The 17489-nt window shown below is 52.6% G+C and overlaps 1 protein-coding gene across 1 annotated transcript; it reads right to left on the bottom strand.

Moving 5' to 3' along the window:
* Window positions 1-237: 237 nt before the first annotated feature.
* Window positions 238-10500, bottom strand: Agtrap (angiotensin II receptor associated protein). The gene is made up of 5 exons (XM_051171790.1): window positions 10360-10500; window positions 5260-5294; window positions 3218-3323; window positions 2521-2716; window positions 238-1442 (listed from the first exon to the last, which is right to left on the bottom strand). The coding sequence occupies exons 1-5, from the start codon at window positions 10384-10386 to the stop codon at window positions 1324-1326; spliced, it is 483 nt and encodes a 160-aa protein (XP_051027747.1). The 5' UTR covers window positions 10387-10500; the 3' UTR covers window positions 238-1323.
* Window positions 10501-17489: the final 6989 nt, after the last annotated feature.

The following is a 17489-nucleotide window of genomic DNA, read 5'->3' on the forward strand; positions in this document are numbered from 1 at the left end:
GGGCCCCAGCTCATGTTGCTGTGCTTGCTGCACACACTCTCAAACAAACCTAAGGATTTTGTGAGCGACCGAGTCACAATTACCGCCCTCTAGTGGCACATGCTGCCCCTCACCCTGTCTGCTTACACTGGGCTCAGTGTGGATGCCAACAGGTACTGGTTTTCTGCTGATTAAACAGGATGATGTTCCACACAACAGATGCACCACAACTCCCCTCCCCCAGAGGCTGTTTCGCTTTTCACAATTGCTGTCACTCAGCCTCCAACTGCCTACAGGTGTGCTGCTTTCAGGACTCTGGCCCAGCCTGTGGCTCCCCATAAGTTGTCAAGTATCTGTCCCCAGAGATCTAGCAGTTGAATAAGAGTGGGGGTCCTGGCCACGCCACCTCAGGAAGCAGTGGACTGTGGTCAGAACACAGGGACTAGAGGAAGCTGCCCATGCCTTGCCTCATGGCTCAGTCTCAGGGGCAGTGCAATTGGTCACTTACGCCCTTGTCACTGGAGCTTATAACTACCTCTTTGCTAGAAGACACGGGAAGTGCTTCACACAGCTGCAAGTGGCAGAGCAGGATTTAGACCAGCGCTGGGGCATCTGATTCAGAGGACAGGTATCTACATGCCACGCCTCCCCATTTGTCTGGAGCCAGGCTCCTCCGGGCAGACCCATAAGGAGCCCTTCCTCCCACCAGGCCCAGCATAATGGATGGCTCAGACCAAGTTCCACCTGCAACTGATTTGAAGGTGAACTCATCCCCAGGCAAGTCCCAGCTGGGAGATCAAACATGGCTCAACACAGCTCAGGTATAGAACCTCTGAACTTTAATGTCAGGGCTCTGATCCGGGCCTCCGCAGACTTACTGTATCCAGGCCTGCAGTTGCCAGGCACCAAGCAAGTCATGAGGCAGTGACAGGCACAGGGACTTGGCTTCTATGCAGGGCAGGCTGAGGCCCAGAAGTTCCCAGAGCTGCTAGAAGGGCTAAGCCATCTTGGGGCAGCCTGAGAGGCAGTGATCACTGGCCCTTCAGGCCTGGTTGGCCCTGCAACACTCTGCAGAGCTCAGTAGGAGTGTGCTGTAGTTATGGGGTAAGAGTTAAAAAAAAATACAAAACAAGCACAGTGCTAGCCTGGGGCTAGCAGATGTCTTGAAGGGAGGGGTGGCCTGGAGAGTTAGGATTGGGCTCTTCTCAGCTGGGAAGCTAGGGGCTTTTGACCTACAAAGGCACATGACTCAGGTCACCTCTGTGGTAGGGAATGGAGATGCCCACTGTAGGTCCAGGAAAAGAAGGTGTATCCTGCTGAGCACCAGGAAGGCCAGGGAACAGCTCAGTACCCCCGGGGGGCAGCTTGGCCCTTGTTCTCCAGGTTTGCAAAGGGGTCTGCAGGTGAGTCTGGTGAGTCAATTGTCTGGTAGGCACTATGCTCCTGAGAAGGTCCAAAGAAATCTAGAGGACAGGGAACATGAAAGAGAGAAAGTGAGACCATGGGGCCTTCTGCTAAGCACAGATGGAGCCACCCTCTGCCATGGCTAGTGCCTGGTATCCTGATACCAAGGACAATGGGCAATAGTAGAGGCCCAGACACTAGCCTTTAGCAGACAGCATCCACTCAATCCTCATGTCTGTATGGGGCACAGCTCAGATTTACAGATGAGTTGTTTGAGGGTCAGAGAGACAGCTTGATTTGATATTATGTGGCTTGAAACAGATGACAATGGGTTCAGAGCAAAACAGCAGGTCCTATGGTTGATGGCTACCATCTGCTGTGCCACATCTGCCCCAGCTGCATGTACTCAGTAATCTGAGGAGAGGTGGCTAGTCCTGGGCCCACAGATCCCTCTCCTGCTCTCCACCAGGCTCAATGACCCATACATATCACGGTCTCTAGAAGTCACAGAGCCTGGCACAGTTTCTGTACCCAGAAGGCTGGGGCTAAAAGGTGCAGAGCAATAGGCCTTCGTTCTCTCATCTGACCCTGTCACACCTGGGCAGGTCGAGGTAGCACTGAGAAAGAAGACCACAGTGGGAAGCCACAGGCCACTCTTGCCCTTGCTCAGGAATTTCTCAGGGGATCCCCAGGCCACCTGGGGAACCATGCTCAGCTCCCCCCAGGAGACCAGGGTCAGAGAGGGCAGGAAAATGATTTGGCTCACCACCAAGGACAGTGTGGGCTAGGCCAGAGACTAGAGAGTGGGCACCCAGGGTTCCCTGAGCTGCCTGCCCAGAGGGACACATTCCACATGGCAGGAGCTCCAGAGCCAGGGCTGGGTGGGAAGAGAAGGAAGGACTTGTTCCCCACAGCCACCTGCAGGCCCAAAGCAGTGGCTCCCTGCTGCTTCTGGGAGCAGAACTCCTCCATGGCCTCACTTGTGCTCTGAGTTGAGGGATGGCCGCCAAGGCTGCCTGCCCACAGTCTGACAACAGGAAAAGTCACACCATCCCTGCAGCTGGGCCACAGCTTTTGCAGCAGTGACTAGGAGCTTGCACACAGGACCAGGGGGAGGAAGAGAGGAGTGAGGCTTACCTGAGCGGAGTGGGAGCTCACCCCCTCGTTCCCGGTGCATGTGGTAGACGAGGCAGCAAGAGAAGGGCTTGAGCAGCAGGCTGAGGATGGCCATGCCGGCACTGAAGCGGCCGGTGTCCCCAAGGGCGAAATGTGAGTAGAAGATGCTGATGTAGATAATGTCCAGGAAGACGGTGATGACCAAGCCGCTAAGAAACTGCAGGAAACACCGGCACAGGGTCACAGGCACTGGCTCCCCACCAGACCACAAACTTCTCTCACACAAACTAGCCTGGAATACATCTTGTGACTGGCACCTGCATGGCCTAGGCACAGGACACAGGAGTCTGGCTCCAGACTGTTGCCCATCTCCTGCCACTGGGGTCATGATGGGGCCCAACACTTGGCTCCAGAATTTCTGAGAGGGACAGTCCCTTTGAGTCCATATCATCTATTTACACTACAAGAAAACAAGGAAAGGCCCCTCTGCTGTTCTCCTAAGGCCCCATGGCCTCAGTGTGAAAAGCTGTCTGTCCTGGAGAAGACAGCAGCAGAGGTGGGGAGCTGTGTAGCTAGCCCAGCTAGCGGCTCTCCAGCCTTGTGTCCAGCCTTGTGTCCAGGGCTTTAGAACAGAATAAGGGAGGCTATGAGGAAGAGAGAAGGTGAGGGGCGCACGGATGGAGCCTGTTACCTGCCCCCTCTCCCACTGCCCACTCACCAGGCCTATGGCATCAACAGAATCCCGCTGGGCCACAGCCCACACGCCCAGGGCCAGGATAGTGAAGTTGCTCCAGGCATAGGAGCCTGAAAACGCCATGCAGCCCCTGAAGAGAGAGACACTGTCAGTCGGCCAGTCACCACCCTGAGCTGCCCACCCCTCCCACAGCTCCTCCCTTCTGCTCCAGGGTCTTAGTCTCCTTGAAAATAGACCTCCTGGCTTCCTCAACCTGGCCTCCTCCATTCTCTCCTGCCCGCATAGGGCCCACATCTTGTCTGTAGAGGTCTTGCTGTCACTCCTGCCCCCTGCAGGAAGTTCTTGGAACAGCAAGCAGTGTATGAATCAGATCATGTGACTCCTTTCCAACAGTTTTCTGACAGGTTTAGAATAAGATTCTTTCTTTGCTGTAGCCCCATCCTTACCTCCTGACTGCTGCCCACTGAGGCTTCGTTTCCCTGAACACACAGCCATTTCTTGTTATCTTAGAGCTCAGACGTTGCCAGAGAGATCCATTCTCCTGTCCACCTGACCTGACTCCCTCCCTGCTGTTGTTTTCCGGGTACCACTGTCAACTGGCATCACTTACTACTCTGCTTGAAGAGCTGGCTTACCACAGTTAATGCAGGACACGTCCTGGGACCTGGAGCCAACCTACACCTTCTAAATCTAAGCTGCTCTTGGGGGAAGTGTTATTAGGAGCCTTGGTTTACAGATTGGGAGGCACAGACCTCATATGTGACTGAGCAGGTCATACAGCAGCTCAGTGAGTGAAATGAGGCCCTGATGCTCCCAGGAGTCAGCTGAGAAGGTTTTAGTCTACATATGAGGGAGAAAACAGACACGGCTTCTGGAAGGGTCCAGACTAAACACGACCAACAGACTGAACCAGGCCATGAGAGGAGAGGTGTCAGGGAGAGCGAGAGAGGAATCGAAAGAGAGAGAGAGGAAAGAGGGCAAACAGACAATGACGGGTCCAGGAGACGAGCCAGGAGCAGAACAAAAACCACACATAAGCAAAAATGGCTGAGCTGAGCCGGGCGTGGTGGCGCATGCCTTTAATCCCAGCACTCAGGAGGCAGAGGCAGGCGGATCGCTATGAGTTAGAGGCCAGCCTGGTCTACAAAGTGAGTCCAGGATGGCCAAGGCTACACAGAGAAACCCTGTCTCGGAAAAAAAAAAAAATGGCTGAGCTGTAAGCTGGGTGTGGTGGCGCATGCCTTTAATCCCAGCACTCGGGAGGCAGAGGCAGGAAGATCGCTGTGAGTTCGAGGTCAGCCTGATCCACAAAGCTAGTCCAGGACAGCCAGGGCTACATAGAGAAACCCTGTCTTGAAAATCCGGGGGCGGAGTGGGGGGGAGGGAAGGCTGAGTTACAGGAATCAGAAGCTGGACTGGAGAGGTTTAGGGTAAGAAGTGCTGAGAGGAGCTACAGGTACTGACTGAGTGATGCTGGCAGAGCTGGGAGGAGCCATAGCTACTGAGACTTGTCTGGGTTTCTTTGAGACCTGACACACAGCAGGGCCCAGGCTGGAACACTGGGGTGGGCAATTAGGCCAAGAGGCCTGATGTTTTCCCTCCTATCTTCTGTCACACCTGCTTAGGTGTGAGCCCTGCCTGTGACCAGTGAGGAACCTCAGGGAATGTGACCCCTGCTTCCGCTGTTCGTGTCACTCACAGCTGCTGGCATTGCACGGTCCTTCAAAGCCTGCGAGAACACGTGATCTCAGTGGCTTCCTGAACTGTTTTTTGTTTTTTGGCAGAGAAATTATGCTGGGCAGAAATGACAGCAGAGATCGAGCTGTACCCTGGAGTCCCACTTAGGGCTTGGTTAGCAAGCATGGCTCAGAGGCCAATCCTTACCCCACTGTTAAGAGGGACAGCACACCCAGCCCTCGGCACAATGGACTGCTGAGGTGACAAGCTAAAACACTGCAGAATGGGATCTGTTGACTGACCCCAGGGAAGTGTGGACACAGACCCCAGGTGACACAGCACACAGCCAGGAGACATGGGCATACAGCCAGACACCCAGAGTCACTCACCAGGTTGTCAGCAGCCAGTGAACCAGGAGAATAACCTGTGGTACAAGGACAGGGGTTGGGTAAGTCTGTGAATGCAATGTTACAGGCAGCACAACACTTACGGAGCCAGAACATATAGGGGACCCCTGCCTGGCACCTACAAGGGTCTCACAAACGTCTTAAATTCAGGCAGCAGTAAAGAGTCTGTGGTAAAGAAAGAGCTGCCTGGCCAGGAGCAGGCACCTCTCCCCCTTCCTGTTTCCAAGGGCTGGGGGTTCCATGAGCCCTGGAATCAGACGTCCCAATGGAAAATGGGAGGGGCCTCCAACAAGGAGTGGGTTCTTAGGACCTGGAGCCAGAGCTATGGGCTCCAGAGGGGAAGGCAGCCACATTAGCTGCAAGGGAGGAGCAAGGAGATGGGGCTGGGACTCAGTGCTTGTTAGCAAACTTGTAGCCTCAAGTTCAAGCCCCACACCGAATAAATAAACTGCATAAGTTACGCACAGTTGTGAGTACCTGTAATCTTAGCACTTGGGAGGTGGAGGCAGGAGGATCAGAAGTTCAAGATTGTCCTCAGCTGCATAATGAGTTTAAGACTAACCTAGGCCTGTTTCAAAACACACACACACACACACACACACACACACACACACACACACACACACACGAGTAAGGGGAGAGGTGGGAGACAGTAGAGGCGGTGGTGTGAAAGCAGTGGTTGGCAGCTCAGCTTTCAAGTTTAATGATGGAGGGAGGTTGCGACTCACTGCAGGACACATCACCATATGACTCATCTTAAAGACACAATCCCTCTGGTCTGCCTGGGTTTCTAGAATACACTTTTACTGCTTCTGGCATCCTTGAAACCTCAGCCCTGGACCTGGACTGGCCTCTCCTGGTAATGGAGGGGACATGGCCTGGAGAGCTAAGACAGGAGGGGCCGATGCCATGAGAAGATAAGGGCGCTGTCAGCTATAGTGGGTTCCAGGCTTCCTGGCTGAGTGCTGAGGGTAAGCAGTCAGGCCAAGGCAGGGAGCCAGGACCAGCCCTCTGTGTGGGAGGAGGGCATGGTACAGGCAGAGACTTCCTGAGAGGCCAGGAGTTATGCTGGTGCAGATGGCAGGGTTAGGCCAAGGGCAAAGGCATGTGCTCGGCCAGGATAGATAGGCAGGAAAAGGCCACCAAGACCTGTCACGCCTGCCTACAGGAAGGAATTCTGCTGCAGGAGGGTCCCTGGGCTCACTGACCAAATCAGTCAGCTCCAAGTTCAGTGAGAGACCCTGTCTCCAGGGAATATGACAGACATTAATACTGCAGAATCATGGAAAGCAAACCTATGAAGAGGCAGTCTCAGGCCAGGCGTGGTGGCACATCTTTAATCCCAGCAGTTGGGAGGCAGAGGCAGGTGGATCTCTGTGAGTTACAGAACACCCTGGTCTATAAAGTGAGTTCCAGGGCTCTTACACAGAGAAACCCTGTCTCAACAAACAAACAACAGCCAAGAACAACAAAATAAAACAGCAAAAAGAAAAAAGATCCCTGTGAGTTCAAGGCCAGCTTGGTCTATAAAGAGAGTCAACAGGACTGGAGAGATGGCTCAGAGGTTGAGAGCACTGGCTATTCTTCCAGGGGTCCTGAGTTCAATTCCCAGCAACCACATGGTGGCTCATAACCATCTATAATGAGATCTGGCGCCTTCTTCTGGCATGCAGGTGTACATGCAAGCAGAATGCTGTGTAAATAATAAATAAATCTTTTTGCTTGTTTTTCAAGACAGGGTTTGTCTGTGTAGCCTTGGGTGTTCTGGAACTCACTCTGTAGACCAGGATGGCCTCAAACTCAGAGTCCACCTGCCTCTGCCTCCCGAGAGCTGGGATTAAAGGCGTGCACCAAAAAACAAAAATAGAAGGCCAGGCCTGGTGGCGCATGCCTTTAATCCCAGCACTCAGGAGGCAGAGGCAGGTGGATCACTGTGAGTTCGAGGCCAGCCTGGTCTACAAAGTGAGTCTAGGACAGCCAAGGCTACACGGATCTTGAAAAGTAAATTGGCTACCCTGAATTGAAAAAACAAAAGAGAGTCCAGGGTTTTTTGTTTTCTTAGTTTTTTGTTTGTTTGGTTGGTTGGTTGTTATTTTTTGTTTTTGGTCTTTAGAGAGGGTTTCTCTGTATCCCTAGCTGTTTTGGAACTCGATCTGTTAGGCCAGCCTGGCCTCAAACTCACAGAGATCCCCCTGCCTCTGTGTACACCATCACTGCCTGGCTTCTGGTCTGAGTTTTTAATCCACTCATCACCCTAGAAGGCACAGCTTGTTTTCCACCTCTTCCTCCTTAATGTCACACAAGCTAACTCAGTGTCAACACCTGACCTTAAAACCTGGCCCCAAAGCCTGTCCACTCTCAGGAAGTTTAACTTAGAAAAGGGAGGGTGTCAAGGGGCCACAATGGTTATTAACCCTTTGTTTGACGCTGTGGTGGCTCAGCGGTAGAGAACCTGCCTGGCTTGTGGTATCCTACCGCAAGAAAAAAAAAATAGCCTTTGTTTAGCACTCCTAAGGGAGGGGGTGGGGACTTCCCAGACCCAATTTAGTACATTCCGGTGTGTCCTCCCAAACACAAACACTTGATAGCCTGTTAGATAAGACAGAAGGATGTCCCAAGGACAGCTGAGTTCAAGGGCTATCCAGGAGGTCCTGCCCTGTTCATCTGGCAGATTTTGGGAGTCAAACCCATGGAACAGACCCTAGCTCCACAGATGAGCTTGGGCAAGTCTTCTAGCCTCATCCAATTGCCACCCTCTCCCCCGTGGCTCCAGAGAACAGGAGATGGAGATGGGTGAAACACTCTAAGCAGCAGGCCCCATTACCACTGCCAGCTTTCCTACTCTTGTCCGCCCAACCTGAGCTGCTCAGCTCAGCTTCAACAGAAGCATAGGGGAGGCCCAGGGAGGGACCAACTTCCCTTACAGAGCCCAGGGCAACTGCTTCTTTTCCCCTGGCCCCATAACCCACTCCAGCTGGGCTGGGCCATAGCAAGCATGTCTTTAAAGGACAGAGGGATGGAGCCAAAAGGGGCAACAGTGGTGTCCTAACTGCCTTCCACAGGGTTACCAGATCTTGCAGACAAAACGACGCACCGCCCAGGCTCATTTTGAACTATCAGCTTATGGATAATTCAGTATGTCCCCAATACCGAGATGCACAGTAAAATTTTGTCATTGATGCGAAACCCCAAAGTGACTGGATGCCCTTCCTATGTGTCACTTCACAAGCTCTACTGATGCTCGCTTGCTTCTCCTTGGCCCCTGCTAAGATCCATGGAGGCAAATCAGATCAAATGAGGGACCAGTCTTTGCATCCTGGGACTAAAAACCCATCTAGCTCACACTTTTTGTTTTGTTTGTTTTGTTTTCGTTTTTTGAGACAGGGTTTCTCTGTGTAGTCTTGGCTGTCCTGGGCTCGCCTTGTAGACCAGGCTGGCCTCAAACTCACAGCGATCCTCCTGCCTCTGCCTCCCGAGTGCTGGAATTAAAGGTGTGTGCCACCACTGCCCGGCCCCATCTAGCTCACACTTTTGTTGGATGCTTTATCAGGCTCTCAAAGTTGACACAGTCCATCAAAACCAAAGTCAGCCCTAAACAACCAGATACCAAGAAATGTCAAAGCAGTGGAGCTCAGTCTTTAGGGGTTCAAATCCTGGCTGGACCACTTATTTCTTGGAGGACCCTGTCAATTTACTTGTGTGATCTAAGCTAAAGTCTGCACCTCTATAAAAGAATATAGCTTCTCTGGCCAGGTATGGTGGTGCATGCCTTTAATGCCAGCACTCAGGAGGCACAAACAAACAGATGTCTGTGAGTTCAAAGACAGCCTGGTTTACATGGTGAGTTCCAGGCCAGCCAGAGTTAGCAAGACCCTGACTCAAAACAAAAACCATCAGAGTACAGCTTCAGCTTTCTCAGTGGAGGACGGAGACAAATAAGCAACCCAGGCTGCAGCTATGGCTTAGCCGGTAAGAGTGTTTCCTTAGCACGCAAGAAGCCCTGGGTTTCATTCCCAGAGGTGGAGGCAGGAGGATCAGAAGTTCGAGGTCATCCTCAGTTACACAGTAAGTTCAAGGCTAGCCTGTACGACATGAGACCCTAGATCAAATTAATAAAACCTATCGGCCCATAAACACCAGGTCTTTTTTCACCTGTTCCTGTTTTGTTACTATTATTTGGGTGTGCTACTGGGAATCAAAGCCCAGGCCTAGTGTGGGCTATTCAAATGCCCTACCACTGAGGCTCAAGTTTATTTGAGGACAGGCAACCAGCCCTGCAGCGGCCAGTCAACCTCTCCCCAGCTCAGGGATCCACCATTCCTTTGCTCTAATCGTGCCTTTCTCCAGCTGCTGGCCAGGAGCTTAGGAACGGGAAACCGGCCAGAGCAAGTCACAGCCGGTCCCATCTGTAGCGGTACCTCGCTTGCTCCAATCTCTTCTTGGTCCCTTTGGTCTCAGACACCAGCGCCTGCTAAAAGTTTTGACACCTGAGAGTCTAAGGGTTTCAAGGAACCTGCACCAAGGTCTAAGATGGCCGGTTCAGTTCCAGGTCCACGCCCCTCTGACCAAAGCTAAGTGGCCAAACCCTCTGTTGCACAGCAAGAGGCCTGAGAGAGAAAAGGAACTCAGGAAATTAAGACACCGAGGGCAGCCCCACTCTATTTCTCTCTCTCTCTCTCTTTTAGGAAACTTCTGCAGTTCCCGCTTCTTAATTACGACATAAGGACGCTGCATGCGGAAATTAGGGAAAAGCAATTGTTTGGGGACACCAGATTTTTCCTAACCTGCGCCAACACACAGAGGGGACCACTGGGACGGCACCGGAGGGGGTCTGACCTCTCAGGAGGAAAGGTGGTCCCTGTCCTGCTCCTGTGGGACACCAGGAGCGCAGGCCCGGTCAGCCCGGGACCCGTGCCATCCTGGGTCTGTCCGGGAGGGGCGGCCCTGTCCGTCCCAGTCCCCAGGTGTCCCTTTCTCTCGGTGTCCGCTGCCTCCTCCCCCCCGACTCTGCGCTTTCCCTTCTGCTCCGACTCCGTTTCCCCAGGGTCCTGGAATTCCCTCCCGCCCGGGCCTCGCGGACACCTTCAAGTTCACGGCGGGCAGCTCCATCCCGACCCCAGCGGAGGGCACCTGCGTGACGGCCGCGGGGACTCCTGGGCTCCGAACTCAGCAACAAACTTCCCGGCCCCGCCCGTCGGGTGCGCCAGCTCCAACCGTGGCTCGGCGCTGAGCCACGTGAGCCCAACTCGCGCAGCCACGTGACTGCAGCTGGTTGCTAGGAGACAGCGTCTGTGCCGCTGGCTCTTGCAGCAAGGTTTAGGCTCGGGCCACCGCCTAGGCCTCAAGCAACCGGTGCGCTTCAAGCAGAAGATCCAGATTTCGGAACCCTAGGGCGCAGCGGGCTGCCTAAATAGAATCGAGGGGAGGTGGTAGGACCACCGGTAGCCTGGAGATCCTGGGGCAGCCAGGCAGAAACTGCGGGTGTGATAACAGCTGGTGTCTGCTTCAGGACATCCCTTGTACAAGGGTTAGTACAGTGCCTACCTCATCGTCCTTGTGAGGGTCAGTGAATTAATTTAAGTCCTTAAAGAAAAAAGCGAGGGCTGGAGAGGTGATTCTGTGATTAAGACCTGGGCTTGGTTCCCATATGGCAGCTCAAAACCATGTACCTGTGATCCTGTGATCCAGCCGCCCTCTTCTGCCCTCCGCAGTCACCAGACACAGACAGTGCGCATACATACATCCATGCAGGCAAAATATTCATACACATAAAGATACAATAAATAAAATCTGGAAAATTTCAAAGCCCAGTTCTTATGGTATTAAAATTTTCCTTCAAGCTTATTAGATTTCAAATGAGTTTCATAAAGTACATTTAAAAAGAAAGAAAAAAAAGAAAAGAAAAGAAAAAGGTGAAAGCAGGTATGGTGGGTCAAGCCAGTAACTAACAGTACTTGGGAGACTGAGGCAAGAGGGGCATCATGACATCAAAAGTCTTGTTTTTTGTTTTTTCGAGACAGGGTTTCTCTGTGTAGCCTTGGCTGTCCTGGACTCACTCTGTAGACCAGGCTGGCCTCGAACACACAGCGATAGCCTGCCTCTGCCTCCCGAGTGCTGGGATTAAAGGTGTACGCCACCACTCCCAGATGCTGATATCAAAAGTCAGCCTGGCTTGTAAAGGGAGACCATACTTATTTATTTATTTATTTAGTGGGGTGGGTCAATGCGTGTCACACCATGAGTGTGAGGTGAGAGGACAACATGGGGCGGGGGGGGGGGGGGGGGGTTGGGTCTTTCCTTCTATCCAGGGTTTTTGTTTTGGTTGGTTTGGTTTTTTTTTTTTTTTTTTTTTTGAGACAGGGTTTCTCTGTGTAGCTGTGGCTATCCTGGACTCACCTTGTAGACAAGGCTGGCTTTGAACTCACAGCGATCCATCTGCCTGCTTCTGCCTCCCAAGTGCTGGCATTAAAGGTATGCGCCACCACACCGGGCTAGGTTTATGCATTTATATAATGAATTTCATTGATACTTTTTTTTTTTCTTTTTTGTTTTTTGAGATAGGGATTCTCTGTGTAGCCTTGGCTGTCCTGGACTCGCTTTGTAGACCAGGCTGGCCTCGAACTCATAGGGATCCACCTGCCTCTGCCTCCCGAGTGCTGGGATCAAAGGCGTGAGCCACCACTGCCCGGCTCTGTCCTCCCATCTTTCTGCATGGATGATGTTGGGATTTCTATATCTGGGTGCAGCTGAGGGCTCTGTCTATGTACGCACGAGAGTGGCCATGGCCCTGGTCCTTCCACCCCAAGATGCCCATCAATTGCCAGTTTCTCTGGGTGTTTGCTTTCCTTGTATCTGATCCCACAGTCTCTTGGAGGTTTGCTTTCCTTGCACAGTGTGGTCAGATGCTGGAGCCTGAATCTGTACCCAGGCAGCTGTAGTCAGACATAAGAGAGGACTGAGGAAAAGGGGACCTCCATATCCCACCAGGTGGCAGGCACCTCCCAGGAGGAATCCCCATGGTGCAGCCTCTCTCGGGAATGTGGGACTCCAAGTTACTGAGGAGGGGTGGGGGACTTGCAGTGATCTGCTCCTTACAGGTGCTCAGTGAACTGGAACCATTGAAGAGAGCCAAGGGCTCATGGACGTAGGGTCTGGTTTTGGAGCCAGACTCCGGCAAAGCCTCCAAGTCCACCACCAGTTAGCTTAGCACCACTCTGGCAGACAGACCCAAGAGACCTGTGTTTCTCTGTGCCTAACTTTCTCTCCTCAGTGAAGAAGCTCCAAGCACTTTGAGTTACAAGGAGGGTGGGGGCTTCCTTCAATAAATAGAAGCCATGGCTGGGTTCTCAAGAATCTTCCCCTCTGTACCAGGCACTGCTACAAGGTTAAGGTTGAGGACACAGGAAGGCAATGCAGAACCACATGTCACATGTACCAGGCTGCACTGACCCAGTCACAAGGACCCAAAGAGCCCAGGCATCCAGCTTCCGGTCCCCTGCGTGCACCGGCACTTTTGGGTTATGCCATGCGTGTGTGCAGGGGTGAGCTGAAGACAAAGGTGGAAAAGGAGCAAAATGTTTAGTCAGTTCCTACCCACTCACTCTGCGCTCTCTCCATCCCAGCCCTGACTGAGATTTCATGTCCTGAGTAACGCCAGGCTCAGGAGTGCACACAGGTAACAGTACCAGGCCCTGCCATCACCCACAGCTTGGGATGACTGACAGAGCAAGGAGAATCCCAAAACTGCACCTCCTGTCAGAGAAACTTGGCCCCAGGTCCAAGTGTGGTGATGGACTAGGGAGCCAAGCTTGAGAGCCTCTGTGGTGGGCAGGGCTCTGTGTGTGTGCGTGTGCGTGTGTGTGTGTTGAAGGCTTTAAGACCAAAAATGGAGGCCTTGGAGAGGAAATCTGGCCTCAGGCATTCTGGCCTGCCAGCCTGTTCTACAGATTGTGGACTTGCCAGTCCACACAATTTAGACAGCCAAGTGCTTGAAATAAAATAAAGCTGTGTGTTGATATGTACACACAGATACATACATGTACACTATAAAAACATATAGCTATTTAAAAGTATATGACTATAAATACCTGTTGGGTTGGGTTTTTTCCTTTGATCTTTCTGTTTTGAGACAGATAGGGTCATTATCTGGCTGAAGGTGACCTTTACCTTCTGATTCTCCTGCCTCCACCACTCAAGTGCTGGGATTGCAGGCAGAGAGCCACCAGGCTAAATTTGGTTCTGTTTCTTTAACAAGCCAACAGATCAGCCTCTGAGGCCTGTGCTCTGAGGCTGCTGACACCTTCATGGCCTTGGCTTTGTCTGTCCTTGGTCCTTTATCTCAGGACCACTAATATCTAGAAACATATTATTAAGTTGGCATGCCAGAACAGGAAGCATGTTAGGAAACCATAGCCCTTCCTGCAGCCATTGACTAGAGTAAACCAGAGACCAAATCCGGCCCATTGCTCTTTCATAGCAATAAAGTTTTATTGGCACACAGCATCTGCTTCCATGCAGTAGCAGAACTGAACAGTTGGGACAGAGAAGGCATGACCTTTCATGTCTGTAGGAAGGGGACATTCTGGGTTTGGTCCCCTAGAGCCACCCTCACGTGGAGTACCTTGGCTCACTGGGCTGGGGCAAAGTAAGAAAGGCTTGGTGCAGGCTCTGTAGTCCTAGTCTCAGGAGCACTCTAGGGACAGAGACAGAGGCCCTGTGGTGTCTTGGATGATGCTGGAGCTGGATGGACTGACCCATGAATTGAGAAACCCTAGGTTTGGGAAAGCTGGTCCCTACTCACTCTGCCCAGCTGGGAAGGGAAGTCTTGCAGGGACACCAGGCTCCAAAAGTGTCTGCGCTTGGCCTTGGCTTGGGCATATCACAGCCTTTGCCGCTGGAGCCAGCCCTGCTCTGTCTGATCTGCCGGACCTGAGAGGACCTGGTAAGCAGACAAGGGTAGCACTGGCAGGAGCGGTATGCAGATAAGAGATGTTCTCTCAGGCGCCAAACCAGGCCACTGCAGGCGGTTCACAAGCTTTCCCAAGATGGCATCTGAGCCCTCTCATGCCTCCCGGGACTGACAGTGCTTTGTTTTCCACCACCCTGAAGCAGGTGGCTGCTGTAGCTGCTGCTGGCCAGCCTGCTGGGACCATCATTCCCCCCCCCCCCAACTCCTTTGGGAACCCCAGCCGCTCCAGGCCTGCAGACCTAGATATCCAACTAAAGGACCTAAGTGGTGGGTGTGGTTCAGGCGAGGGAGGGACCACATTTGCCTGGCTCGCTCAGAGAAGGCCTCGGTCAAACATGTGGCGTCAATAGGAAGTGACGACAAGAGAAGCAGCGTCCCCTCTCAAGACTCTGGCAATGCTCCTTGACAGCCAGATGGACCGTCTTCTGGAAGAACAGGGACAAGAAGTGGCTTAGCAACTGTCCCCTCTTTATTTACAGCTCAGAGAATACATGCAATGTGGCATTTAAAGCAGAGGATAGCACCCATCCCACATTTCAAGGAGGAGCTACAGCCCTCCAAGAAGTTTTCCAAGGATCTAAAAGTCCAACGATGGAGGCTCCTGGGCCCTGGAGCCTTACCTAGCGTCCTCTCAGCAAAGCAGATGACCATCCAGGGGGCAGGCCTTGGATCGTGGAGTTTGTCCTTGCTGCTAAGTTGCCAGGAAACAGACCTCAGAGTCGCCAAGCCATCCTGAATGCGAGAGTGTTGAATTGTGCAAATGTCCCCTACCCCCCAACAGCATTTGTCTTCAGTCTGTATCCTGGACCTGTGACACCCATCACACCTAAGAGCAACCTGGGGAATATGTTAGAAGCCAGATGCCGGTGTGTGTGTGTGTGTGTGTGCGCGCGCGCGCGCGCGCGTGTGTGCATGCACGTGTGTGAGCATGTGTGTACTTTCCTGGCACCCAGGGATCCTCCTTTCTTACTTTCTTTTTTTATTTTTTGTTTGTTTCTTACTTTCTAAACACGCTTCTTGCAAGTTACGTAGATGCTCCTGGTCTACTGCTTCCACTAGACTCCCAGGTGATGCTGGGCCTCCGCAGCCAGAAGGGGCTTAGCCATGTATGGATCTGTCCCATATCACCAGCTCCTCCTTGGGATTTGGAAACCTCACTCCATGCAGTGTAAAACCCCTTGTTCTGCACAGAGCCAGCTCACCCTGACCATCCCCTTTCTGTGTGCTCACAACTGCTATGGCCTATAAGCACACCCTCACTATGGTCTGTGTGCATGAAGGCTGTCATGGGGAGCAGTATTAAGGTAGTCCAGCTCCAAGAGCCCTCAAAGGGGAGCCTCAGCTGTTGGCTTCTCAAGGCCCCACTTTCCTGGCACCCAGGGCCGTTGGTTCCTTAGTTTCCAAACACACTCCGTGCAGTTTACTGGGGTGCTCACCGTCAGCAGGTGTAGAGGGAGCCTGGGAACACTAAGAAGGCTTGGGGAGGACTCACCAGCCTGAGCAACTCAGCACAAGAGGTCCTGGAGGGGCAGAGAAGACATCACTTTCCTTTGAAGTTTGCGTCTCAGGTCGTAGTGCCCTCGGCCCCTTTCTACCAGCCATGGGAACAGCCCTTGCTATCTCCAGACAAACGCCCAGAAAAATAGTCCCTGTCTGGGGACCATGGGGATTTGTCAGAATGTCCTTAAGGCTTCAGCTTAGGTGTCCGTCTGGGCAGCTCTTAGCTTCCTCTCCACCAGGGTCCTCTGCACCCTCACAAAGCTATTGTTCCATTTTGGCAAGCTCTCCCAGGTCTGCCTCAGTGTAAGTATCTCCAGCCCAGTGACTTTGTTTTGTGAAGTGCACTTTGTTTTGTTTTTGTTGCTGTTGTTTGGTTATTTGAGGCAGGGTCTTTCTTTGTAGCCCTTGCTGTTCTGGAACTCTCTCTATAGACCAGATTAGCCTCAAAGTCACAGAGATTCGCCTGCTTCTGTCTCCTGAATGCTGGGATTGATGGAGTGCACTTTGGAGCAACGAAGAAAGCATGCTGAGCTGGGTGTGGTGGGGCAAACCTTTAATCCCAAGCACTCAAGGCAGAGGCAGGCCGATCTTTGTGACTTCCAGGCCAAGGTGGTCTGCAGAGTGAGTTTCAGGCCAGCTAAGGCTGTATTGTAATGTAAGACACCATTAAAAGAATAAAATAAAATAAAGGCATTGGGTGTGTGATAGATCACTGTGGTGGAGAAGGCCTGCTGAAGTTGGTTAACTGGCACTCTGTGTGTGTGTGTGTGTGTGTGTGTTTATGGACTAGGCACTGTTTTAAATACCTGGTAAGAACAGGCATTTGCGTTTTGCAGATGAAAAGTCAAGGCACAGAGACCTTAAGTAATTTCTCTAAGGTCAGCAAAACATGAGAGGAGGGACCCATTTGTTTACATCAGAACACTGCAGCAGGTGGGAGGGCAGGGGCCTGTGTTCTCAGCCCTGGCTGCCATGGCAGCCCCCCTGCGGAGCTTAGAAGCCCAGACCAGTTAGCATGGAGCTCAGCTGCAGAGCACTTGCCTGGACTGTGGGAGGCCCTGGTACTACAATAAGGAAAGTAAATCTGTATTAGGACTTGCTTTGATCCTTCTGGCTCATAGTCCTGCCCCTACCCCCTGCATTCCCAGGTCTATCAGACCTAACTTGGGAAAGAAGACCAAGCATATTTGATTTCTTCTAGATCTGCCTGTTTTCCTTGGTGCCTGACCCCTGGGCCAGACTGGTTACCCCAGAGCAGTAAACAGCCCTGGCATCCCATGGATGCGGTCCAGGCTGGGGAGGGCTTGGGGCAGGGAAGGCTTTTGTCCTCTGCAAAAGTTGAGCAGGAGGGAGATGTCAGGGGCAGGGGATCTAAAGGGGTTTCCCGAAGAGGCTCCTGGAGCCAGATCTGCTGACACATAGTCTAGGTGGTAATGCTAAGGGTGGGGTTGTCATCGCGGTTCTAGTGTGTAAGGGTGCTTCACTCTGCACCCCAGTCTCAGAGGTGGCCCCACTTTCCAGGGAGCATTGCTGCTGTCATGGAGGGGTGGAGATCAGAGATGGCCTCAGGGAGGGTGGGGATCACTCGACAATATGTCAGGTGAGCAGCACATGGTGACGTGTGTGTGTGTGTGTGTGTGTGTGTGTGTGTGTGTGTGTGTGTGTTTCCAGCAGGATGGAGACTCTGAGGACAGCTTAGGAGGGAGTGACCCAGTGTCCCTGGGATGGATGGTCAGGGCCATGG

Source organism: Acomys russatus, chromosome 29 (genome assembly GCF_903995435.1).
Source record: "Acomys russatus chromosome 29, mAcoRus1.1, whole genome shotgun sequence".
NCBI classification, from domain to species: Eukaryota; Metazoa; Chordata; class Mammalia; order Rodentia; family Muridae; genus Acomys; species Acomys russatus.

Coding starts and splice junctions, on each gene's coding strand:
- Agtrap (XM_051171790.1), bottom strand. CDS start 10,386: ATGGAGCTGCCCGCCGTGAACTTGAAG. Junction 3,324..5,259: donor CACTGGCTGCTGACAACCTG/GTGAGTGACTCT, acceptor CTCTCTCTTCAG/GGGCTGCATGGCGTTTTCAG. Junction 2,717..3,217: donor CTGTTGATGCCATAGGCCTG/GTGAGTGGGCAG, acceptor TGTTTCCTGCAG/TTTCTTAGCGGCTTGGTCAT.